Below are 26,625 nucleotides of genomic sequence, written 5' to 3'. Positions count from 1 at the left end.
AAGACTTCTAGTTTGGATATCCGTCGCGTCATACGTTGCTACACGGATAATTGAAGCTTTTCACACGTTCAACCTCCTCCCCCTCCAGTATGATGTGACAAGGTGTGGGTGTCCTGCTCATCTTCATGGCCACTGTCTTGTTCCTACTCACAGTTAACTTGAATGTTTTAAATTTTGTGTTCCAGTAATCTATTCTCCTCTGACATGTTTCTTTCCTTTTCTTCATTTCCTTTATTTGTTCTCACACTATATGGCAGAACTATTTTATTAACAATAAACGATGGGAAAATATCTTTCTCGTTGCTTTCAACAACTTTGGGCGTATTCCAACCATCTTCAGATACCATGTAAAATATATAGCAAGGGATACGTAAAAACATATCGGTAATTGTACTAAGCAAGATAGGCTGCAGCAGTTGACTATTAGTAAAACTATTCGAAAAATAATACATTTTAATAGCTGGTCCCCGCACTGGTGACGAATCATTTTCTATTTTTAACTCAATACGAAATGTTTTTGCGGTATTCAGATACGCCTGTATACCACAACGTTTTAGTAGCGTTTTCGTTATATCTGCCAACAAGACAAGTGTAACGCAAATCTCATATCTTATTTGTGTTATTACCTCGCACTCTCCAAATAAATACACTGTCCAGTCACATTAATGTAACCACCAGTTACAAACCTGAATAACCACATTATGCAGAACGAGACTTTAAGAACAGGGTCATTGAAGTTCGGGCCATGCCGATTCCAACGCCGTGGCCATTTGCGATTGGATTCTTCGTTGAAGATCCATGGACCGACCTGCGAGATCGAGGTGGTCCCGGAGATTTTCGATTGGATTTAAATTCGGGGAGTCTGGTGGCCAAGGCAATACGGTAAACTCACATTGCTAGCTGTGTGAGACGCTGCATTGTCCTGCTGGTAGATGCTATAGGGTCGAGGAACAGCAAACTACATGTAGGGGTGGCCATCTTCCACAAGATCAGATGCATAATTGTGTTGATCCATTGTGCTTTCCAGTAATACGATACCAGCCGGGGAAACATATCCCAGCCCACAACGCTCCACGCTGGTTGTAGGTGTTTGCTTTCTGACGTTTCACGCCGACAAGCCAACGGCCGTCTTCGTGATGTAGAGTGAACGTGATTCGTCTGAAAATGCCACCTGTCGGCATTCAGTGGACGTCCAGTTGGGATACTGGCTTGAAAATCTTAGCCTTCGTCACAATCAACCACACCTATTCCATCATATTTCACCCTACAGCAGGTGTGTCTCGAGGCTCTGTCCTCTCACCCTTTCTTTACACCCTGTAAACTGTAGACATTCCCAAACCGCCACTCCCAACACACCTCCTGCAATATGCTGACGACACCGCCTACCTAGCCACCCATCACACACTTCAACTTCCTCATCCTTCCCTCCAACGCCACCTCCATCTCTGGTCGAGTGGTGCAATACGTGGGAACATAAAGTAAATCCACAGAAAAGCCAAGCCATCATCTTTGGTCGCACAACTCAATGTCTTCGTCGTCCTGATTTTCAACTGTCCATCTACAACCAATTCACCCCTCTGACTAACACAAAAAAATATTTAGGACTAACTCTCGACAGAGTACTAATATGGAACTCACATCTCCTTACCGTCAAATACAAAGCCCGAAACAGACTAATACTACCAACAGGCCTCACCTGGGGTCTACAGGCATCTGCCATTATACTTACCTATAAAACATGTCCAGGGACAGATGTGGACTCTGACCACAATCTATTGGTTACGAACTGTAGATTGAAACTGAAGAAACTACAAAAAGGTGGGAATTTAAGGAGATGGGATCTCGATAAACTGAAAGAACCGGAGGTTGTAGAGAATTTCAGGGAGAGCATAAGGGAACAATTGTCACGAATGGGGGAAAGAAATACAGTAGAAGAAGAATGGGTAGCTCTGAGGGATGAAGTAGTGAAGGTAGCAGAGGATCAAGTAGGTAAAAAGACGAGGGCTAGTAGACATCCTTAGGTAACAGAACAAATACTGAATTTAATTGATGAAAGGAGAAAATATAAAAATGCAGTAAATGAAGGAGGCAAAAAGGAATACAAACGTCTCAAAAATGAGATCGACAGGAAGTGCAAAATGGCTAAGCAGGGATTGCTAGAGGACAGATGTAAGGATGTAGAGGCTTATCTCACTAGGGGTAAGATAGATACTGCCTACAGGAAAATTAAATAGACCTTTGGAAAAAAGAGAACCACTTGTATGAATATCAAGAGCTCAGATGGAAACCCAGTTCTAAGCAAAGAAGGGAAAGCAGAAAGGTGGAAGGAGTATATGGAGGGTCTATATAATGGTGATGTATTATGGAAATGGAAGAGGATGTCGACGAAAATGAAATGGGAGATACGATATTGCGTGAAGAGTTTGACAGAGCACTGAAAGACCTGAGTCGAAACAAGGCCTAAGGAGTAGACAACATTCCATTAGAACTACTGACGGCCTTGGGAGAGCCAGTCCTGACTACATTCTACCATCTGGTGAGCAAGATGAATGAAACAGGCGAAATACCCGCAGACTTCAAGAAGAGTATAATAATTCCAATCCCAAAGAAAGTAGGTGGTGACAGATGTGAAAATTAAATAAACAATCAGTTTAATAAGTCACGGATGCAAAATACTAACGCGAATTCTTTGCAGACGAATGGAAAAACTGGTAGAAGCCGACCTCGGGGAAGACCAGTTTGGTTTCCGTAGAAATATAGGAACACGTGAGGCAATACCAACCCTACGATTTATCTTAGAAGCTAGATTAAGCAAAGGCAAACCTACGTTTCTAGCGTTTGTAGACTTAGCTTTTAACAATGTTGACTGGAATACTCTGTTTCAAATTCTGAAGGTGGCAGGGGTAAAATACAGGGAGCGAAAGGCTATTTACAATTTGTACAGAAACCAGATGGCAGTTATAAGAGTCGAGGGGCACGAAAGGGAAGCAGTGGTTCGGAAGGGAGTGAGACAGGGTTGTAGCCTATCCCCGAGGTTATTCAATCTGTGTACTGAGCAAGCAGTGAAGGCAACAAAAGAAAAATTCGGAGTAGGTATTAAAATCCATGGAAAAGAAATAAAAACTTTGAGGTTCGCCGATGACATTGTAATTCTGTCAGAGACAGCAAAGGACTTGGAAGAGCAGTTGAAAGGAATGGACAGTGTCTTGAGAGGAGGGTATAAGATGAACATCAAGAAAAGCAAAACCAGAATAATGGGTTGTAGCCGAATTAAGTCGGGTGAAGCTGAGGGAATCAGATTGGGAAATGAGACACTTAAAGTAGTAAAGGAGTTTTGCTATTTGGGGAGAAAAATAACTGATGATGGCTGAAGTAGAGAGGATATAAAATGTAGACTGGCAATGGCAAGGAAAGCGTTTCTGAAGAAGAAAAATTTGTTAACATCGAGTATTGATTTAAATGTCAGGAAGTCGTTTCTGAAAGTATTTGTATCGAGTGTAGCCATGTATGGAAGTGATACATGGACGATAACTAGTTTGGACAAGAAGAGAATAGAAGCTTTCGAAATGTGGTGCTAAAGAAGAATGCTGAAGATTAGATGGGTAGATCATATAACTAATGAGGAGGTATTGAATAGGATTGGGGAGAAGAGAAGTTTGCGGCACAACTTGACTAGAAGAAGTGATCGGTTGGTAGGACATATTTTGAGGCATCAAGGGATCACCAAATTAGTATTGGAGGGCAGCGTGGAGGATAAAAATTGTAGAGGGAGACCAAGAGATGAATACGCTAAGCAGATTCAGAAGGATGTAGGCTGCAGTAGGTACTGGGAGATGAAGAACCTTGCACAGGATAGAGTAGCATGGAGAGCTTCATCAAACCAGTCTCAGGACTGAATACCACAACAACAACAACAACATAAAACCTTCATCCACCCCCTCGTAGTCTACGCCAACGTTGCCTGGGTCTCTGCCTCACCTAAATCCTATAAATCCCTATAAATCCTGGAAATACATGTAGTCGGCATCGCTTTCCGCATTAGCCTACCTTCCCCAACTGGCATTCTGTAGAAACTAATGCACTTCTCACACCTTCCTCTCTTCGTAGAGCACCTTCGGATCCGATATAACAGTTGCAAAAACTAATGGCCAATCCAGGTACCATGAGTGCCACTACTTCTATATTTCACCTTCCATGCGCCTTGTTACGTTATTCATCCTCCGGCCCCAGAATTTTGACCAGATCCTACTCCATTACAATGAAATCCTTTGGAAATATACCCCTATCTCGATACCCAATCACAACGCTCCAATTCGAACTATCCTTCCATTTTCTCTTTACCCCTCATCCACCTTGCAGATCTCTACTTGCTACCTGCCATTCTACAGATCCTCAGAGTCATACTCATCATTTCATCCTCATAATGACAATTATTTTCATGTGTCACCTAGCATCACCATTACACCTTTTGGTGTCATTTATATTCATTAGTGATTATATGTCACCTAAAATAAAAAATCGTGAAACGAGTTTTAAAAATCATTAATATTACCATCCGAGTGTATTTTTCAAAAACCTCCTTGATTGTCATTTCTTTTTATGTAAATCCACCAATGTGTTTTGTTTTGCAAAAGCCGCCTGTCATGGCCATCTCTTTATATATTTTAACCATGTTTTAAATACAGTTTATATAACCTTTAGCAGAAGAGAGATTTCAATCTGCTGCCAACCGTCGCCCCACTGTGGGGAACTGAAATGACAACAAAGAAAAAAGCTCAGCCAGTCAGGGATGATTTCACTGCGCTATAGTTCTGATCTCACTACGTCGTAGTTTTTGATCTTGGTTCACTCGCTGGACTTAGTCTTCCGCCATATGTTCAAAAATGTTCACATGTGTGTGAAATCTCATGGGACTCAACTGCTAAGGTCATCAGTCCCTAAGCTTACACACTACTTAACCCAAATTACCTTAAGGACAAACACACACACCCATGCCCGAGGGAGGACTCGAACTTCCGCCGAAACCAGCCGTCCGCCATAAGGTCACCGTTGTTTCTCCCTCTCTGTTGTCGTCCTTCTGTTTACTTTCGGCGAGTCATTGACGGCGTCCTCTGCCGATCGGCCAGGACCTGCATGCCCGCGGGTCATCATTGGTCCTGTCGGACTCCGGTCATTATACTGCAACTAAACGCAGCCCTACCCTCGTCTTTTAACGGAGGTAGTTTGTTGGAAAAATATATTTCGTTAAGTGATACTTCCGTCCCTTCTTGGTAGAATAACTTAATTGTAAATGAAAAACACAATGTTGTATATGTTCTACAGAATTACATTATTTATTTAAACGATTTGGGTTCAAATGGTTCAAATGGCTCTGAGCACTATGGGACTCAACTGCTGAGGTCATTAGTCCCCTAGAACTTACAACTAGTTAAACCTAACTAACCTAAGGACATCACACACATCCATGCCCGAGGCAGGATTCGAACCTGCGACCGTAGCGGTCTCGCGGTTCCAGACTGCAGCGCCAGAACCGCGCGGCCACTTCGGCCGGCTAAAACGATTTGGGTTCGACTGTAACTGAATATCGTGATCAAAGCAGGTACAATATTTTAACAACATTGCCAAAGATATTAATCACTTACTAGAGTGAGCCGCAAACGCAGGGTATATGTCATCTTTGACATTGCAGTGGCTATTCAGTTAAAAAGGTTAAAAATTGAACAGTAAATAAATATAAATCAAACAAACCAGGAAAAATATTAACACTGTACAAGCCGAATTAAATTAATAATCCCATTAAAATCAATTTGTGATTAACAAGAATACTAAAGAATAGTATTAAGGGTTATTACATATGGGAAGTAATACAGAAACTGAGTAAAAGATAGTGTTGACATTATTAGAATAGAATATTTGCTGTACATTGGCCGTCACAATAAAATAAATAATTTAATGAAAGAAGAGGAACGGAAAGGACCAAACATTATGGGAAGCGTTAAAAAATTGTGAGGATTGAGTGAAGTTTAATGGGCAGGAAGTATTGAGCTGTGTTTGCTCACTTAATATGAAAATGTGTGAAGTCCTAAGGGGCCAAACTTCTGAGGTCACCGGTCCCTAGACTTACACACTATTTAAACTGACTCATGCTACGAACAAGACACTCACCCATGCCCAATGGAGGACTCAAACCTCCGGTGTGAGAGGCCGCGCAATCCATGACAAGGCGCTTCGCCACTCTGCACTTTTAATATGAAGTCAAGAGTGTGAGCCGTATGTTCGTTGGTTTTCAGAGCGCCCAACAGATTGGGTTTATGGCCTCTGTGGAGGACACAGTACAGTGGACTGCTAGCAGTAGCCCTCACTCAGTACCTGCTCAGAAAATGTGGAGTCATAATTCTGCAACCTCAAGCTACGTTCATGTCCATGAAGCCTAGTCGCCAAGTCTTTGCCTGACTGATCAATACAGAACTTACTACTGTCAGGACAAGTAATTTTGTATTTTTATGCTTGAATTGGATCTTATATTTGCTGTGGAAAATACACTGTGTTGCTGTTGCTCACATAGTAGGAAACCCTATAACTGATGGATTACTTGTGCTAGGATTGGACTGTAAAATACTTCCTAAAAACGTTGGGACCAGTAGCGGAGGGAGTATAGAGGATTGATAAACTTTTTCTATTTCTGTAATCATTGAAAAAGTATGAATGACTGTGCTGGTAAACTAGTATGTTATTTGATTTTCAAACAGCTGAGCAAAACTCAACCTACTGAAACAATTTTCTCTTTACTTACTCTGATCATCACTAAACTGACACGCAATATTTTTAGCGCAACATAATCTGACTTTCAATAATCCCTACAAAAGAATGACCCTGACTAACAATAACCTATACCTTTCATGAATCATTTACTTCACAAAAATCTTCGTTACTCTAAATGCTGCAATACAGCGAGTACCAATACTGCCAGCTAAATAAAAGATTCTAACTACTGAAGGTACAAACTACTGATAGGCATTCACTAGCAAATGAAAGATTTTGATTCAGAACAAACTATGTATTCACCTTAATAGTGTTCAAAAGTCATCATATGTATATCTATCAATTGAGGACATCCATCTTTACACACGTCCAGATCGTTCACTAATAGTAACTTCTCAAAACTTTGGCAACTCTCTCTCCACATCCATCACTGCTGGCGGCTCACCTCCAACTGCGCAACGCTACGCGCTGTTCCCATCCAACTGCCCAACACTACAATAGGGAATATTCCAACAATGCCAACCAGCCACAGACTTCACACAGCACACTCAGTGATTTTCATATAGAGCGCTACATGGCGTTACCAACATAAAAACCTAAGCAGCCTACTTACATCTGAATTGTCAACAAATACTTGGAGTACACGTCAACAAGCTATGTTTATGGCGAACCGAAGCAAGGGAAAACATGCCACAAACAGGAATGTAATTTTAATAAAAATCCTTGTCAACAAAAAGTTAAATAATTATCTTCCATCTGAAGAAAGCTAACGCTACCGATCCTGAGGTTTGGCAAGAAAAAATTGGTTGGTATCACTGATATCTGACAATATCCTTCGATTAATTAATTAATACTGTTCTTGACTGTCTACTTTCTTGCCTTCACCCCCCTCCCCGCCTCCGGCCACGCCCCCACGACCGCTTTTCTGTTCGCCGTCCATGTAGCGAACTGGCCTCCAGTCGCGCCTTTCCCACAACACAGGGTCGGTATTTAAATGCGGAGCAACGCTGCTACAGGACCGCCCGGTAGGTAGGTAGGTAGGTGTCCCCTTTAAAGCTGCGAGCGTAAACCCGACCCCGGCGTCACGGCGGGCAAACTCGGCGGCGGGAAGCCGTTTTTATCGCGATGCGATTCGCCAGAATTAAGTTTCCGTCGCGCTCGACGAGAACGAAGTCGGTTCCTTCGCCCCTTCAATTAGGCTGATTTGCTTTCCTGTACCTGAGTTCCCCAAACTGCGCCTGCGACCCAGCCGAGATTTTCCCGCATCTCTCCCCCCCCCCTCCCCCTCCACCATCCTCCTTCCACATCCCGACCCCTTGTCTCCCGCCCTTTCCCTCAACTCCACCCCTCGCTCGGCAGACTTGCCAACTTCCTGAGTCGCAGATTAAGGATTCTAAATAAAATAATCTTGTGCCAGCAGCGAAGTACGATTTCTCGGCTGACAGTATTCTTGCCTTCAGATTCTACAGGTGTCAGATAAAACTTACGTCTTAACTAAACATCACTAAAACTAAGGTCATTGTGCCAAAGACCTCCGGCTGAGAGGAGGCTAGGTGAATATGCAATGCCAACTTTATGGCTTGGAAGGAACCATCTGTTTATAGTGCCACTAATAAAGCTGGTACTTACACAGTCTTAATGAAGTAACCGTACATCCAAGTAGATGTGTGCAAACCTATAGATAACACTCAAGCTCAAAAGAATCGTCCTTGTCTGCTCCTCTGTTGTTTGTGATATATTATTATTATCATTATTATTTGTCGTATGGAAATACACATGCAATTTACAGCGATATTTACACAGTACAGAAGAAATATTTATGCATAACGAAAGGGATGTACAAGAGTGATGGTACTAACTATATCACAAACTGATAACCAGTCTATCAAATCCAATGCTGTCGGCAAGGCGTTGATTATGTCATTCCAGCCTCCACTAAAACATCCACTGGAACATTCCTCTACAATATGTTCAACAGACTGTTCTGGTGCTCCAAAGTCGCACATAGGGGAGTCTGAAAGGCCCAATTTGTACGTGAAGGACTTAGTTCTTCCATGTCCACATCGGGTTCTGTTGAGCACACACCAGGTTCTTCTAGGTTGCTGGAAGCCTGGTAGTCATGTAGGGTGTTCGACGCCACGCCAAAGTAAGCTGGTGGCGTTTTTCCAATTCATCTTCCACACATCTTCGGTCTTGAATGCTTCTGGTTCTCGAGCTGTCCAGAATGGTTTTCTTGATTTGAGACGCATGCAGGGTGGATTGAGCAGTATTTCCTGGGTGGGTAGCCTTTGGAAAAGCTTCACGTTATTAATCTTTTCCCGTTTGAGGGCCGCTGCTTCTTGTCGTCTCAAATGTGGTGGGGCAATGCTGCTGAGAGCATAGAGCCAATGTAGTGGATCTGGTCTCAGAGTGCCCGTTACAATTCTCATGGCGTCCTTCAGCTGAACGTCAACCTTATTGGCATGCACACTCCTGTAACAGACAGGTGCGCAATATTTAGCCACAGAATATACAAGAGATAAGGCCGTTGTACGGAGAGTGCCAACTTGTGCACACCAGGAAGTTCCAACTAGTTTCAGGATAACGTTGTTCCTGGTCTTTAACTTTTCTGCCAGTGATTTGACGTGAGTTCTGTACGTAAGAGATCAGTCCAGTGTGATTCCAAGATACGAAGGATGCGGGTTGCTTTTTAATTGATTTGTTACAGAATGTGACGTTTAGTGGCTGGTTTGCTAATCGGTTGTTGAGGTGGAAAGCTGTCACTTCAGTTTTTGTAGGGTTAGGGCACAATCTCCAATTTCTGTAATAGTCATCAAGCACTCAAAAGTCTTGTGTGAGCACATTTACTCTCTTCTCTAGGTGCTTGCTTTGATACGCGATGGAGTTATCTTCAGCTTAGCAAAACTTCCTAGATATAATTTCAGGCATGCCACTTATGTACAGGATGAACAATAGTGGGGCCAGGACAGATCCTTGTGGTAGACCGTTCTTAAGTTTATATGACTTGCTAGTTTTGTCACGTAGACAGACGTGTAGACAACCTCCAAGATGGGGCACCCCAGGGAAAGGACTGTAAGAGCAGGACGGCTAAACGTGAACACAAAAGTAGGCCGAACTAGATCTCTCACGGCAAAAACGACATGCAATGATCCCATAACCGCGTTTTTAAGAGCCAAACATCAACAAAAGCTATAGGACCTTCTGTGCCTATCTTTGTGATATATATAAATGATCAGACAATTCCAGTTTCAGAAGATGCATACCTCGTGGATTCTTCAGACTATACAAGTGTAACGAAAGAAAACTGAGGATCTGTGAAATGACGATCAGTTTGATTTTAGGGAAGGTAAAGACACCAGAGAAGCAGGGATAACATTGCAGTTGATAATAACACCGAGACTGAAGAAAAATGAAGCAACATTTATTGGGTATGTCGACTTAGAAAAAGCGTTCGACGATGTAAAATGATAAAATATGTTCGAAATTCTGAGAAAAATAGGAATAAACTATAGCGAAAGACAGATAATATACGGCATGTACAACAACGAAGACGGAACAAGACGACTGAAAGATTAACAACGAAATGCTCGTAATAATTGTGTAAAACAGGGATACAATCTTTTACCGCTACTGTTCAATCTATACATTGAGGAATTAAACACGGAAATAAAATAAAAGTTCAAGAGTAGGATTAAAATTCATGGTGAAAAAATATCAAAGATAAGATTCGCCGATGATATTGTTACCTCATTAAAAATGTAGAAAAATTACAGGATCTGTTGAATGCAATGAACAGTTCAATCAGCAGAGAATATGGATTGAGGGGAAACTGGAAAATGGCCAAAGTAATGAGAAGCAGCAGAAAAGAGAACATCGAGAAGCATAACATCAAAAGTGGTGGTTACGAAGTAGACGAAGTTAAATAATACTGCTTCTTGGAAGCAAAATAGTCCATGACGAACGAAACAAGGAGGAAAGGGAACATAAAAAGCAGACCAGCCCAAGCATTGAGGGCATTCTTGTCCAATATAACTTTACTGGTATCAAACATAGGCCTTAGTTAGAGGTACGTTCGGACCACAGCACTGTATGGTAGTGCATCATGAACAGTGGGAAAATCGAAACCGAAGGGACTCGAAGCGTTTGAGACGTGGTGCTACAGAAAAAAATGTTGAAAATCAGGTGGAATCATCAGATGACATGTGAGGAGATTCTCCGCAGAATCGACGCGGAAAGCAATGTACGAGAAACACTGACAAGAAAGTACTGGATGATAGGACTTACGTTAAGGCATCTGGGAATGACTTCCGTGCTCGTAGAGGGAGCTGCAGATGGTAAAAAGATGGAAGATAGAGATTGAAATACGTCAAACTAATAAATGAGGACGTATGGTGTAAGTACTTCTCTGATACGAAGAGTTTGGTGCAAGAGAGGAATTCGTGGGGGGCGCATCAAACCACTCAGAAGTCTGATGACTCAGAATAAAGTATAGGAAGAAAAAGTAATACCAATCACTTTAACGAAAAAGCAGCTAATGATATATTCGAAAAAATTCACAGTACTTTGAGGCAAACGGATTAGCATTTTCAAAAGACGGTACCTGAAATTTAGTGTTTGTCGTAGAACACTACAAGGTACCGAAATAGATTTCTTCAATAATGAAACCTAAGAATTAGAAACATCAAGATTTTGGGCATACAGATACATCAAGGCCTTAATTGGAAAGTATGGAAAGTACACTCTCTAGCATTAATAATAACAATGTCGTGTTGTTCAAGAACCAGGTGGAAGACTTTAAGTTCCATCCCACTTAGGCGACTTGGGTCTGACTAACGTATCTTAATAATCACCAGGAGAAAGGTACTTAGAGTTTAAAGTAGATTCCGACCATGCCTCGTTCCTGTTGAATCCTAACATCATTGAGAAGCGAAAATAATGTTAAAGGGAGACTGAAATTTCCACTGCCCGACTGGGTTACGATGCTGAAACTTTTCGGTTCCCAGAGGCAGGCTTTACCATTGGACCACCAGTCCCGATCCTAGAATTAATAAAGTACCGTAGTTAGCCCATTTTGCAGAACTCACTATAGAGCCAGTTTATTCTGCATATTTCTGTTCACCAACTGTTTATGCAGTCATTTTCCGGTGAACCACAACTCACAAGAATAGTATTTTCAGAATGCAGAAGCACAGTTCAAGAGTGATATCTAATGATTATTCTAGAACATACTGTGAAGACCTCTTCGTAACGTGCGTATACGTACACTAATGTCCTATGTAATTAGAAATTCCATTCTTTTGTCAAAAAATGCTGAAAAGCATTAACATAACAATAGGATCAAGAACAACCTTTACAGATACTTCATCGGATGAACATTAGTAGAAACTAAAGTTAGATAAGTCAGTAGAAATGTACACGACCACCTATTAGAGAAAATTAAAAGCCACATACGGGGTGATTCCGTGTTGATGTTACAAACTGTCATAGATGATGGAGAAGGGTAAATGTATCAGTTTGAGGTAAGGAATCATGGTTCGAAAACGGCCGAGTGGAATGTTATAACCGAAAATCCTTCTGGTACCTCTGACAGTGGAATATATTTAACGGTAGTGTTGTTGCTATGGTGCTAACATTGTAGGGTACGCAACTTTCAGAGGTGGTATTATGGTCTACAACAAGTAGAAAATATCTAGTAAACATGAGGTCTGAAATGAATACCAGAAGAAGCTATGAGCACTTGTTCATTTCCGTTTCTGTGAAACATATCTCTTCTACCGAGCAAGTGTGAATAGCTCTTCCACTCTTCCACTGTCATAGGCATCAGAACGATTTTCGCGTGTAACTTTCGACTCTGTCATTTCCGGACCAGGTTCCTTTGCCCCAGATTGATAGATTTACGCTTTTCCGTCATCTATAAAAGTTTGTAACACCATCTCAGACTCATTTCAGTGTATCGCCCTGAAAGAATATGTAAATCTTTGACTTTTACAGACATCCCTGATTTCAGTCCCCGAGCGATCCATTGAATAGGGGTAATGCAATGTAAAAAGGTCGGAAACCATTTAGCGTGGAGCGACTAAAGGTAAGACGAGCTGCTCACGGCTCTGTTTCGTGCATTGCCTCGATGGATTTCCCTGTGTATCATCTATGAGAGAGTTCTCTAACATTGCGGTACCAAACAGTGAGAGAGAGAGACAGAGAGGAAATATGACGAATTTACTGAGATTTTTTTTAAGTTCTCGATTGTATTATTATTGTCTCGACTGTCCTCCTTCGTAAAAAACAACAATGATGCCAAAATTTTAAAACAAAAGAAGTTAAAGTTAGTCCAAAGCGAGTGCCCCTTAGTATTTTATTGTAATAACGACTTTGTTTACGTGTTTCTTTTCATTCCAGTGAACTCTACCGTCTAAAATCGGTTGTCATGGAAAATGGCTTTTACACACTTAGAATCATATACAATAAAAGAATATTCATGTCTTAGTTGATGGAAACTTATAAGATCTCCTAATGTAAAGCGTGAGAGGGAGTTCATTAATAAAAGAAAACACTGGAAACTCCAGGCGGGAATATCAACACTGTAGGAAAAGACAGAGTGCTAGTTACCATAAAGAGGATATATTAAGTTCAAGACAGCCACAATTAAAATACACTTACATCAAGCTTTCGGCGACAGCCCTGATGCCCTCCCGTGATGCTGGAGTTGGTGGTCATGTGTGCATGAGGTGTGCTTGCTTGTTCATGTGAATGGTGTGTGTCATTTCCTTCACTGGATGCAGGCTGTGTCTTATTTACGGAAAGTAGCAGTCTGTCTTTTCCTACATTGTTCATCAATAAAATACTCATATTTGATACGTACTTCGTGTTTAGAATAGCAGTATGCGACGAAGTGCAGTTGGTCGGTCATTGTAGCTGATCGAACGAACTACGAAAATTGCAATATATGGTCTGCAGTTAGTACGTCTACGTTCTCAAGAGATTGTAAACAGCAGTGCAAAATGTTTTCGCTGCATCCTAATTGTGTCACGCCGTTTTATTGGCATCGGGACTGTGCGGACAGAACCAAAGGAACAATTTATATTTGAGGTCTCATTTGAGGGGCTAACAAATGCTCGACGCGAGATCAAGAGTACGGAAGCACTGCCGCCGTGGGGGACAGAATTCTGCAGAGCAACACTCGCACCCGCTCACTCAGTATGCAAAGGAACAAAGACGCGAGGCGACGTTCCGTTTCGGAAATTTGTTGGAATAGCGTCACAATGGGCTCGTGAATATTTGAAGCTCCCAGGAGCTGCGGGAGGCCCGACACAATACAGCCAGAAGTCGGTCGCGGCGCGGCAGCAAATACGAGAGCCAGGAACTGGCGGCGGCAGCGGGGGCGGCAGCTGGGAGCGGCGACTGCCAATGCTGCTCCCAGCCACCTCCAGGGCGCCCCCGGCGACGGCCGCACGCAGCACCGCGGCGCTCGCCGGGATGCGTCCTACGCCTGCTGAGGCTCTTCCTCCACGGTGCAGGGGCACGCCTGCTCCCTCTTGTTATGGCCTTATTCCATGCCTCCAGGCGGTCGATATGTTAATGTTAGTGGCAGAGGGTGGCGAGATGGTTTTCCTGTCGCCACCACTGCGCCCTCCTTCTCACCCCTCGTGAAGTAGTTTGTGTATCACACCTGTCTGTGTGGTACAGTCCTGAGATCGCGGTGCCACATCACAGTGTGCAACGTGCATTGACACCAGACGCATCCGCGATGTCTAACTCCAATCTGCAGCGGCGAATGAAGAAGGCTGAAGAGGATACTCCTCTTCTCTCGGCCCCAAAGCGCCGTCGTACAGAGGTTCATATAGAGCTGGGCACGGACTCGCTCAGCCCGAGTTCGTAACCTCCAATGAAGAAGTCTACACCATCTAGCTAGGACACCAGTACTATTCAAAGCCAAGATAACACTGTACTTTTTTAAATGATGAACTTGTACTTCAAGAGATGCGTTCGTAACTGAGTGCATCAAGCGATGGTTTACTGTTGAAAAACAGCTGTAAATATTCTACACCTCCCTGTGGCAATGGATTGTATAAAGTTGAGTAAATGTTTTCATCATTCCTGTCATAAAGCGAACTCATGTTTCATATGTTGTAGTTCCGATCAGCCATCTCCCAGAGAGATCAAAAACCCACACTCATGACTGGAAGATGATAGTTTCGTCAAGTCATAACAGTCTTTCTGTATTGTTATCCTAAGTGAAACTGTTCGAACGTTTTCTAAATGTTTACAGATCGTTTAACTGTGGCAGGACGTGGGTACTAGTCCCCAATATGCACCTATTCGGAATTGGAAAACCACATAAACCCACATCCAGGCTGGGATGCCTACCGCCCCTCGTCGTAAATCGGAGCTGGAACGCCTTTCGAATACCTAAAGCGGGGTGTCAACGCTCGCTGCTATCGAGGGTGGTCTGCAGTTGCGAAATCACACTGCAAAGACTAAAACAGGTGGATAAACAAAAATTTAAAATAATGTGGCACGAGATGTGTGAGGGAGAGAATCTGTGAGTCTATGTTATCAACAAAGCGGACATTCTGAAAGTACTATTAATTTTCAAACTGAAATAGAGTCATGTAACACATCAAATAGGTAGAGAATTACACGAAATATAAAAATTATGTGTTTCATTAGAGCACAGCTCTATAGGTCTCAAGTTACGTCGCATTTTGTACTCAACAAGGTAAGAGCTGCTTACAAGACGTGCTTCACTTGATCCAGCACGTCGGAAAGTTCTTGCCCCATTCCTCATAGAGTTTAACCGAAATTAGTACCGCTATGCAAGTACAAGCGTCAACATTTCGCTCGCTGAGGTGTTACTGCAGGGCTGAGTACTGCCGTTCACGTTTACCTAACGATGCCCAAACGTCGATTGGTATTGATTCATCTAAGGACGTTTCCAGTCGACCAGCTTTCGGTTTGCCGGAGAAACAGCCAGTTTCACTCAATTTTGGGAGAAGTTCCCCACCGCACTGTGCGTAATGAGTGGTCTGTCTAGGTGGCTTTCGTCGAAATCATCTGCTATAGCAAGGTTGCTCTTTTCTCGTGATATAACACGATGCGAATGCTTTCAGCTTGAGGTACTGCCATCAGATTTCACGTCATCTGCGACGAATAAATGCGAGAACGATAAAAACTATGCTCAAATGAAGGGCACCGTTGTTTCCTTCTTCTATTTCTCTGCCTGTCTGATGTGTCATAGGCACAGTCTCCATTTGAAAATTTAGTTGTGTCCAAGTGGCGGCTTCCTAAATGGCAACCATACTGGAAACGTGGAGACATCGGTTTTCCCTTTCTTCTGTTTCATATTATTTGACTTTCAATTTAAGATTGCAGACATTTTTTGCTTAAAGAATGGTGGTCTACTCCTATGGAACATCTAGTACTTTCTGCAGTCGAATGTTGGAGATTGAGTGTACCCAAGGTACACATCGTGTACTTGTTATTTATCGCCGCGTCAATGTACACGATGCTTCTCGATAAATGGCTGATGCGTAGTAATTAACTTGTGAATGACAGAGAATAATGTTAAAGTAACAACGGTTTATCGAAATTGAACTGATAATTTTATTACGAGTACCGACTGTTTACAGGCGTGCCTTAGAGGATTATACAAAAGCTGCTATCAAGAATTTACCTCACACAAATCAGAAAATGGTAGAAACGTAACTACAACGCTGCTAGAAACAGACAAGTTGAGAGTTCTGAACAGTCAGCGCAGAAATTCAATTCACTGTCACGGTGTCTTAATTGCTGTTTGTAGGAATTAGAAGCACTTTGCATCACAGTAACACAGCGAACTGTTAGAAATCGGTTCCTTCAAGTATAGCGTGCATTCCACTGACCCCAAACCAGCAACATTTGCGACTTCAGTGGTGTCAAGCGAGACTTCATTGGATGGCAGGGTGGAGGTTGTGTTTTCTGAAGAAAGCTGGTTCTGCCTCGGTGCCGGCATTGGTTAGAATGAGGTCAGTTGAGGGCCTGCAACTAACCCGTCTGCGTGCTGGACACACGGGACCTACACTTGTAGTTAAGGTGTGTGGTGTGATTGCGTATGACAAAACGAGCAGTCTCGTAGTTATTCCACACAGCCTGACTGCAAATCTGTAGGTCAATCTGATGATTCGACTAGTTGCGCTGTTATTCATCATGAGCATACCAAGCCGTGTGTTCCAACAGAATAACGCTCGCCCACATATCGCCAATGTAACCCAACATGCTCTACAGAGTATCGACATGTTGCATTGGTCTGTTCGCTGACCAGACCTGTCCCCAAAAGAGCACATGTGGCACATCATCGGACAACTCTATCTACATCCACAAACAGCATTAACCATCCATGTATTGACTGAGCAAGCGAAACAGACATGTACCTCCAGGAAACAAACTGTCGTCCCGCATCTCTAAAGCATAATGCCTATTCGTTTGCACGGTTGCGTTCAGCGTTATGGCGGTAACACCTCTTATTAATGCACAAGCATTTCACATTTGCAATGCCTTATCTTGCGATTCCATTAACCAGTGATCTCGCTGCGTTAATTACTTAAATACACTCCTGGAAATTGAAATAAGAACACCGTGAATTCATTGTCCCAGGAAGGGGAAACTTTATTGACACATTCCTGGGGTCAGATACATCACATGATCACACTGACAGAACCACAGGCACATAGACACAGGCAACAGAGCATGCACAATGTCGGCACTAGTACAGTGTATATCCACCTTTCGCAGCAATGCAGGCTGCTATTCTCCCATGGAGACGATCGTAGAGATGCTGGATGTAGTCCTGTGGAACGGCTTGCCATGCCATTTCCACCTGGCGCCTCAGTTGGACCAGCGTTCGTGCTGGACGTGCAGACCGCGTGAGACGACGCTTCATCCAGTCCCAAACATGCTCAATGGTGGACAGATCCGGAGATCTTGCTGGGCAGGGTAGTTGACTTACACCTTCTAGAGCACGTTGGGTGGCACGGGATACATGCGGACGTGCATTGTCCTGTTGGAATAGCAAGTTCCCTTGCCGGTCTAGGAATGGTAAAACGATGGGTTCGATGACGGTTTGGATGTACCGTGCACTATTCAGTGTCCCCTCGACGATCACCAGTGGTGTACGGCCAGTGTAGGAGATCGCTCCCCACACCATGATGCCGGGTGTTGGCCCTGTGTGCCTCGGTCGTATGCAGTCCTGATTGTGGCGCTCACCTGCACGGCGCCAAACACGCATACGACCATCATTGGCACCAAGGCAGAAGCGACTCTCATCGCTGAAGACGACACGTCTCCATTCGTCCCTCCATTCACGCCCGTCGCGACACCACTGGAGGCGGGCTGCACGATGTTGGGGCGTGAGCGGAAGACGGCCTAACGGTGTGCGGGACCGTAGCCCAGCTTCATGGAGACGGTTGCGAATGGTCCTCGCCGATACCCCAGGAGCAACAGTGTCCCTAATTTGCTGGGAAGTGGCGGTGCGGTCCCCTACGGCACTGCGTAGGATCCTACGGTCTTGGCGTGCATCCGTGCGTCGCTGCGGTCCGGTCCCAGGTCGACGGGCACGTGCACCTTCCGCCGACCACTGGCGACTACATCGATGTACTGTGGAGACCTCACGCCCCACGTGTTGAGAAATTCGGCGGTACGTCCACCCGGCCTCCCGCATGCCCACTATACGCCCTCGCTCAAAGTCCGTCAACTGCACATACAGTTCACGTCCACGCTGTCGCGGCATGCTACCAGTGTTAGAGACTGCGATGGAGCTCCGTATGCCACGGCAAACTGGCTGACACTGACGGCGGCGGTGCACAAATGCTGCGCAGCTAGCGCCATTCGACGGCCAACACCGCGGTTCCTGGTGTGTCCGCTGTGCCGTGCGTGTGATCATTGCTTGTACAGCCCTCTCGCAGTGTCCGGAGCAAGTATGGTGGGTCTGACACACCGGTGTCAATGTGTTCTTTTTTCCATTTCCAGGAGTGTATGTTACCTAGACGTATTTACTTCCGAAATTTTATTAGTCTACTTTAATTATGTTTTAGCGTTGCGGTTTTGTTTTCCATCAGCGTATATCCGTATGTATATATTTTCTACGTTATTGGTAGAGAGCATAAATGAGCACATAGATGAAACAAATTCTACCATGTAATTAGCTTGGTGTGAATTACAGCAATGTAAATAAGAAGATAAATAAAATAAATAAGGACGTAACCAGTAATAAACACAGAGGAACACAATTTCAGTTGAAATAACTATCAACAACAGTATCTATTTTACAAATGAAGTGTTATGGGACTAAACGATAAGTAATATCTCCATGTAGCTTAACACTGAACAGATCGCAACACTGGCGGGGTAGACGGTTGCGACATACTACGTGTTTGCCTGAGGCAGGTGCAGTCAGCTACAAAGTGTTTTAGTAACAAGTTGCGTAGGTGATCCGTTTAAGCAGCGCTGTAGCACCGAGTTCCTAGTAGACAGAGAGGTTGCTCCAGGTGAAATTTAGCGCAGAATTAGGGCTTGTGCCGTTGTTAGCAGAGTGAAGAGTTGGGTGAATGAATGTGAACTTGGCACACTTGGGACAGTAGAATTGTGTGGTAATTAAAAATGGTACTGTTCTGTGACAACAACCACTGTATTTCGCAAGAAAGATTCTGGATCGTTCTTCACGCACTTGGACTCCATATACGTACGAAATAAGCCTTATTGTGAACGTGATGGACTAACGTTTCCTTCTCTTGTACGCAACGCACTAACGTATTTCTTATAACGGTTAATCAGATTGTGACTGAATTTCCTTTGGTTATTTATTTATTGTTTCTTTTTATTTAATTAATGCCATCTATGTTATATGACATATGTAGACTTACATACAAAATGCCGCACATATTTTCTATTGTATAAGCACTATTCCCAGAGCGATTGGTATATATTTTTTAATTACAGAATTTGGGTAGTTGTAGACAGCTTAGAACCTAAGACAAAGGCACAATCTGTTTTTAATTTTATCTTCCCAGAACTTCTTCATACGTTGGCTGATGATCTGTCCCTATTCATTAGACATCACCCTCCATGGTTGCGAATTTCGTTGTTGGACAGGAAATGTTTCAGTATTGATCAGCAGCCTGAAACTTTCTCTGATATGTATGGTGTTTTCTGCTAAGTTTCTTTTCTCTTCTCCCGTGGTTTTTTACAATTTGGACTGAAGTTAAAATTTTTCTTCGTTAGCCTATTATCATTCATTCTGCACATATCACCGTAAAAATTTAACCCCCTCATTCTTATTGTGTCTGTGATTTTTTTCTGTGTTTCTTGTGGCTCTACAATTTTTCTGGGTATTTTCCTTTCTTTCTTTTCCAGTTCTTCTTGTTCACCTCTTTTATTCAGCGTTAAGCATTCGGATCCGTAAAGTGCTCCTGGTTTAATTACTGCTGCGTAGTGTTTAATTTTTGCCTGGAATGATATTGATCTGTTAACAATCGGTTTTGTGTGAGTTTGTATGTTAATTCCAATTTCTTCGATCTTTCCTTAGTGCCGCGCGGGGTAGCCGTACAGTCTATGCGTTTTGTCATGGTTCGCGCGGCTCCCCCCTGTCACAGGTTCGAGTCCTCCCTTCTAGTTCTTTCACTGTTTCTATCATTTTTTCACTGATTTCATCCCAGTTTTTCATCTTATTTGCTGTCGAACAGGTTCCTGTTCTCTGACAGAAATTTTGTGTCAATTCGATGGCCCTTTTTAATTTTGGGGTTTGATCTCTTAGGTTTAAATTTGGCTTTGTTTTCTGTTAAAAATGCTTTTGTTTGGTTATTGCCACATCATCCAGTTGATATGAGCCTAAATGTATATTCGGAGAATACCAGGTGTTCTTTCTCCTTGGTAATTCTCTGAAAAAGGTTGACATTAGTTTTAAGTCAAATTGTCTCCATAAGTTAATGAGCCCTTCTCCATTCTTATTGGTGCGTTTGTGTGAAGGAAATCATCATACTATTTCCTTGTATTTCTATTCTCTGTCTATCTGTGGCTGAAGTCTCCTAGGAGTAGTTTTACGTGCTCCTTTGCTATTTTTGATGTCTCATTTTGCAGTATCTCCCAAATTTATTCGAGTTTTTCTGGATTTTTCTATTGTCATTGGTGGTAAGTGCATGTGCATTTATGATGGAATAGCTCTTGTATGCTGATCTAAACGAGAGAAGTGATATTCGCTCCTATGGGGACGCATAATTCGTAATGGATTTTGTTAGATTCCGTTTGACCATAAAAACTTTTCCAATCATGCTGACTTTCTGTTCACTCCCGCTCTAGCCGCTGTGGCAGAGCGATTCTAGGCGCTTCAGTCCGGAACCGCACTGCTGCGACAGCCGCAGGTTCGAATCCTGCCTCGGGCAAGGATGTGTGTGATGTCCTTAGGTTTGTTAGGTTTAAGTAGTTCTAAGTCTAGGGGACTGATGACCTCAGATGTTACGTCCCCTAGTGCGTAGAGCCATTTGAACCATTTGTTCATTCTTTATGGCCGATTTTCCTTTATAGATCCTGTAGCCCCCTGATTCAAATGTGTTCTGAGCGCCGTATCAGGTTTCCTCAAGTGATAGTATGAGTATGTTGCGTCTGTTTAACATATCTCTTAATTAAGTTTCCCAGTATTTATTAGGGCGCTGATGTTCAATGTGCCTAGCAAATGTTTCTTCTTAGGCCGTTTGTGAGAAGTTCTAGGAAGCTCCGACTCTTCCTTACTTGATGTTCTAGGCTCTCCAGAATTCCACGGCCTAGTTGCATCACTGTTTCCAGCGATAAAGGATTGTTTACCTCTTGGAGTACTTTTCCGTTCAGTGTTTATCATCATGTCTCGGTTGAAAGTAAATCAAAAAGTGGTGTTATCCCCTTCGTGGGATGCTACATCTGTGATCGAATCGTCAGATAGGTCTCAAGAGGCCGACGAATATGGGAACAGACGCCTTTCGTAGCTGACCACTTTGGTAACAGACGCTACCGATTTTGGCAGCCGCCATCAATGTGTAGAGAGACGCTGACCACGTAGCCGGTTGTTGAAAGCCAGGCGCGACGTGGACTTTTATTCTGCTTGGTGGGTTGCTTCTTCCGCTAGATCCGCCGTACCGAGGTCCTTCCTTTCTGCCTTTACTACCGTCCAGGTCTCGGGGAAAATGACTCGTCTGCCTTCTTTGCCTCAGAAACCGTTGATTTTCTTCATCTAAACTCCCACATTGCTGACTAATTGGCTTCCTCTCTCCACTTACCAGGTGACCAGATATCAGGAATAGGCTGCCCCGTACTGGTTGTCTGGATCATTGCGTACTGAGCCCTCGCCAATGTAGACTTAGTACTTGGTATATATATAAACAAGAAACTGACATTGGAAGCTGGAAGGAGAAGGGAAAGAAAAAAGGCAACAGCGCGAGATTTCCTGGATAATGAAGGTATGAAAATGAGGATCTGAACTCACATTTCATGAAAAAGGTGCAAATAAGTGGAATAAAGAAAGTGTGATTATAGTTGGTGAGAAATGTTGACATTCTGGAAACGATTAATAAACTCAGAGGACCTTTTTACTGATTTACGAATCTCGCCTCACTATTATACACTCCTGGAAATGGAAAAAAGAACACATTGACACCGGTGTGTCAGACCCACCATACTTGCTCCGGACACTGCGAGAGGGCTGTACAAGCAATGATCACACGCACGGCACAGCGGACACACCAGGAACCGCGGTGTTGGCCGTCGAATGGCGCTAGCTGCGCAGCATTTGTACACCGCCGCCGTCAGTGTCAGCCAGTTTGCCGTGGCATACGGAGCTCCATCGCAGTCTTTAACACTGGTAGCATGCCGCGACAGCGTGGACGTGAACCGTATGTGCAGTTGACGGACTTTGAGCGAGGGCGTATAGTGGGCATGCGGGAGGCCGGGTGGACGTACCGCCGAATTGCTCAACACGTGGGGCGTGAGGTCTCCACAGTACATCGATGTTGTCGCCAGTGGTCGGCGGAAGGTGCACGTGCCCGTCGACCTGGGACCGGACCGCAGCGACGCACGGATGCACGCCAAGACCGTAGGATCCTACGCAGTGCCGTAGGGGACCGCACCGCCACTTCCCAGCAAATTAGGGACACTGTTGCTCCTGGGGTATCGGCGAGGACCATTCGCAACCGTCTCCATGAAGCTGGGCTACGGTCCCGCACACCGTTAGGCCGTCTTCCGCTCACGCCCCAACATCGTGCAGCCCGCCTCCAGTGGTGTCGCGACAGGCGTGAATGGAGGGACGAATGGAGACGTGTCGTCTTCAGCGATGAGAGTCGCTTCTGCCTTGGTGCCAATGATGGTCGTATGCGTGTTTGGCGCCGTGCAGGTGAGCGCCACAATCAGGACTGCATACGACCGAGGCACACAGGGCCAACACCCGGCATCATGGTGTGCGGAGCGATCTCCTACACTGGCCGTACACCACTGGTGATCGTCGAGGGGACACTGAATAGTGCACGGTACATCCAAACCGTCATCGAACCCATCGTTCTACCATTCCTAGACCGGCAAGGGAACTTGCTGTTCCAACAGGACAATGCACGTCCGCATGTATCCCGTGCCACCCAACGTGCTCTAGAAGGTGTAAGTCAACTACCCTGGCCAGCAAGATCTCCGGATCTGTCCCCCATTGAGCATGTTTGGGACTGGATGAAGCGTCGTCTCACGCGGTCTGCACGTCCAGCACGAACGCTGGTCCAACTGAGGCGCCAGGTGGAAATGGCATGGCAAGCCGTTCCACAGGACAACATCCAGCATCTCTACGATCGTCTCCATGGGAGAATAGCAGCCTGCATTGCTGCGAAAGGTGGATATGCACTGTACTAGTGCCGAAATTGTGCATGCTCTGTTGCCTGTGTCTATGTGCCTGTGGTTCTGTCAGTGTGATCATGTGATGTATCTGACCCCAGGAATGTGTCAATAAAGTTTCCCCTTCCTGGGACAATGAATTCACGGTGTTCTTATTTCAATTTCCAGGAGTGTATATTGGAAGCTGCTATCACATAAGGCTCATAATCGATTCTAAGAAATTTGAAAATATTAATTCAGCCTAGATATTCTTCCATTTCTTCAGTATTTGTTAGTGCTATAAAGAAAAGCTTATGATCCAAGCCCCTTTGTAGTCTAAGAGCGTTAATAATAATTATCATGTGTATTCACGCGAAGTCAGTAAAGATGTCAGGCCATCATAGCAAACTCGGCGAGGGCACAGACTGCAGTATCAGCCGCCATTTACGAAGGTCGTTAGTTTGGAGAAAATTATTTTCATATATCTTTAGGCATCGAAAAGCATTGACAGCAAAAATGAACAAAGTAAACTTTGTCTCCTGCAGGCAGCAAGAACTAATATATAGTTTTCTTCTCTTATATAAGGGAAAACGTGATTATTTATTTAGAAGAAATGTGCTTGGTGCTTTTTTTTTTAGGTGTAAGGGGTGCGTATATTTTGGCTCGTCAAACAGTGGAGTTGTTTTGCTCTTAAGCCTATGGTCATTACTTAGGAATAAAGACTTCTTTTATACTCACAGTGTTGTGTAGTACCTTTTCTTCCTAACACCCCTCACATAATAGTTCCAAACCCATCTCCGACAAAGGATTGAGTGGTTTCCCTTCGTCATCTGGTTAATGCACAAACAGTAAGTCCACGTCCAATAATTCCAAATGGTGAGCTCCTTTGCCAGATTCCCAGAATACTGGAAAAAGTTACTCAAATAGGTGATAAATAAGAGTAGAGAATAAAAGTTGTTATATTCGTCGCTTCAGTGTGGATATATACATCATAGATGTTTGAGGCTTCAAAAGGAATCTCTACCCATATATTTTCATTATATTCTGTAAATTTTACGGGTATCCAACGTCCCTATATACATGAGTGTTACGTGTGCGTTGTGAATGCAGTTTTGCCACCAAAGTGCCAGATAGCCAGTTACTAAGGAAGTAAAAAAAAAAAGAATACGAATACACTTAAAGGATGTCACTAACCATTAACCACCAACATTGGAAATTCCCTTCAGAAAAATAATAAATCAATTTTAAAAATTATTAAAAAAAGTTTCAATAAGCGTTAGTCATAGAAAATACCTAAAACAGAAACAGAAGTGATGAATTTGTATACAACGCATATTTAAACCACCAGCTGTTTTTATCTTAAACCCAAATTCTACCGGTTTAGGTCTTGGACTATCTTCACGGATGAAGGGTTATAATGGCTTAACCCGCCATATTGCTCAGTCATTACTTAAAATGTGTACTGCGTTTCATGAATGTAAATATATGGCACAGGACTTTAGAAGCAAACATCCAAACACGAATTGTATTCAGAGCGGTGCTGAACATCACTAACGCAATATCGTGGCTCAAACCATTTGAACTTTTCATCCGTGAAGATGGTCCAAGAATGAAACCCGGTAGAATTTGGATTTAAAATAAAAACAGCTGATGGCTTAAATGCGCATTTTATTCATTACGTAACGTCTGTTGGCAGTCATCTTCGAAAACTGTTTGGATGAATTTGTGGCTTGTAGGTAAAAAGCCAGCTAAATGAAAATACACAAAAAGCATTTCCAGGTGTATGGTTCATCACTCAGTTAGAAATTATAGATGGGGTCTAAATTTCGTAAGATAGTATGACTCACATTCGTGCCGGCCGGAGTGGCCGTGCGGTTCTAGGCGCTACAGTCTGGAACCGAGCGACCGCTAACGTTAGTTAGGTTTAATTAGTTCTGAGTTCTAGGCGACTGATAACCTCAGAAGTTAAGTCGCATATTGCTCAGAGCCAGTTGAACTATTTGAACTCACATCCGTCCTTCACTTGGCTATAGTAAGCTCTACGATTCATGGATTTTACGGAGGCTCACGCCTGAAATGAAAGGTGAGACTCTGGTTACTGAAAGAGAAGCATCTTCCGTGATGGTTTCAGGAAACTCGTGCGTCGTTGTTAAAACTGTAACCATTTCTCTGGAGACTATGTCGAAAAGTTGGAGTAATTTGTTGAATAGGATATTCTAAGGAAAGTTTCCGTGTTTCAGTTATTAGAATGCTCCTATGCAGTCACTCGAACATCATACGGATACGATATTTATAATTCAAGCATCGTGTTCACTTTTAACAGTGTGTGCTCTTGTCTACGATAGCCGAATAAATTGACACACCTTGTATATGAGGATGCGAGCATAGCAAGCAAATCCGAAAGACCATATCATTTCCATTACTTCACGCTGAAAACGCATTATGTCTTGTACTCTTCTGCCAGTAGGGGACTGCCTAAAACTACTTCACACACCGACTGAGACGTTTACGCTGCGGCTTGTCTTCTGTGTTGACGCAGGTGGCGTGGATGCACTTCGAGCAGTCGGCGATCCTGACGGTGCACAACCACGTGATCACGAGGAACCCGCGCATCTCCGTGACGCACGACAAGCACCGCACGTGGTTCCTGCACATCAGCAACGTGCAGGAGGAGGACAAGGGCCGCTACATGTGCCAGATCAACACCGTCACCGCCAAGACGCAGTTCGGCTACCTGCACGTCGTCGGTGAGTCTGCACGGCCGCAGTACTGCGCTGCCGTACCCGTACAGTAATAAGTCTTGTGTAATGAACTATCTGCCTTTGTAGTAGTCACGTTTTCTGTTTACGGCAGGCTAAGCAGAAGACCGAACTTATTGCTTTGTTAATGGACAACATCGTTACTCTACTTTTACGAATTTGTTAACACTGGCCATTGCAGACAGTTTAAAAGCTGAAGGTAACTCAAAAAGAAGCAAAACGCAATCCACTCACCTCTTAAATCCTTTATCCGTCTATT

At 43.6% G+C, this 26,625-nt stretch overlaps 1 protein-coding gene across 1 annotated transcript in view; it reads left to right on the top strand.

Annotated features, from left to right (window-relative positions):
• The window catches only part of LOC126190988 (lachesin-like), a 979,391-nt gene that overhangs the window by 348,708 nt on the left and 604,058 nt on the right, over positions 1-26,625 (top strand). The window contains exon 2 of the mRNA XM_049931664.1: positions 26,147-26,354. Within this exon, the coding sequence (XP_049787621.1) occupies positions 26,156-26,354 (199 nt within the window). The 5' untranslated portion in view covers positions 26,147-26,155. The remainder of the gene's footprint in view (positions 1-26,146; positions 26,355-26,625) is intronic.

Source organism: Schistocerca cancellata, chromosome 6 (genome assembly GCF_023864275.1).
Source record: "Schistocerca cancellata isolate TAMUIC-IGC-003103 chromosome 6, iqSchCanc2.1, whole genome shotgun sequence".
In the NCBI taxonomy this organism is placed as follows: Eukaryota; Metazoa; Arthropoda; class Insecta; order Orthoptera; family Acrididae; genus Schistocerca; species Schistocerca cancellata.
Note: the sequence above shows the minus strand (reverse complement) of the source record. Positions and strands in the feature narration are given on the sequence as shown.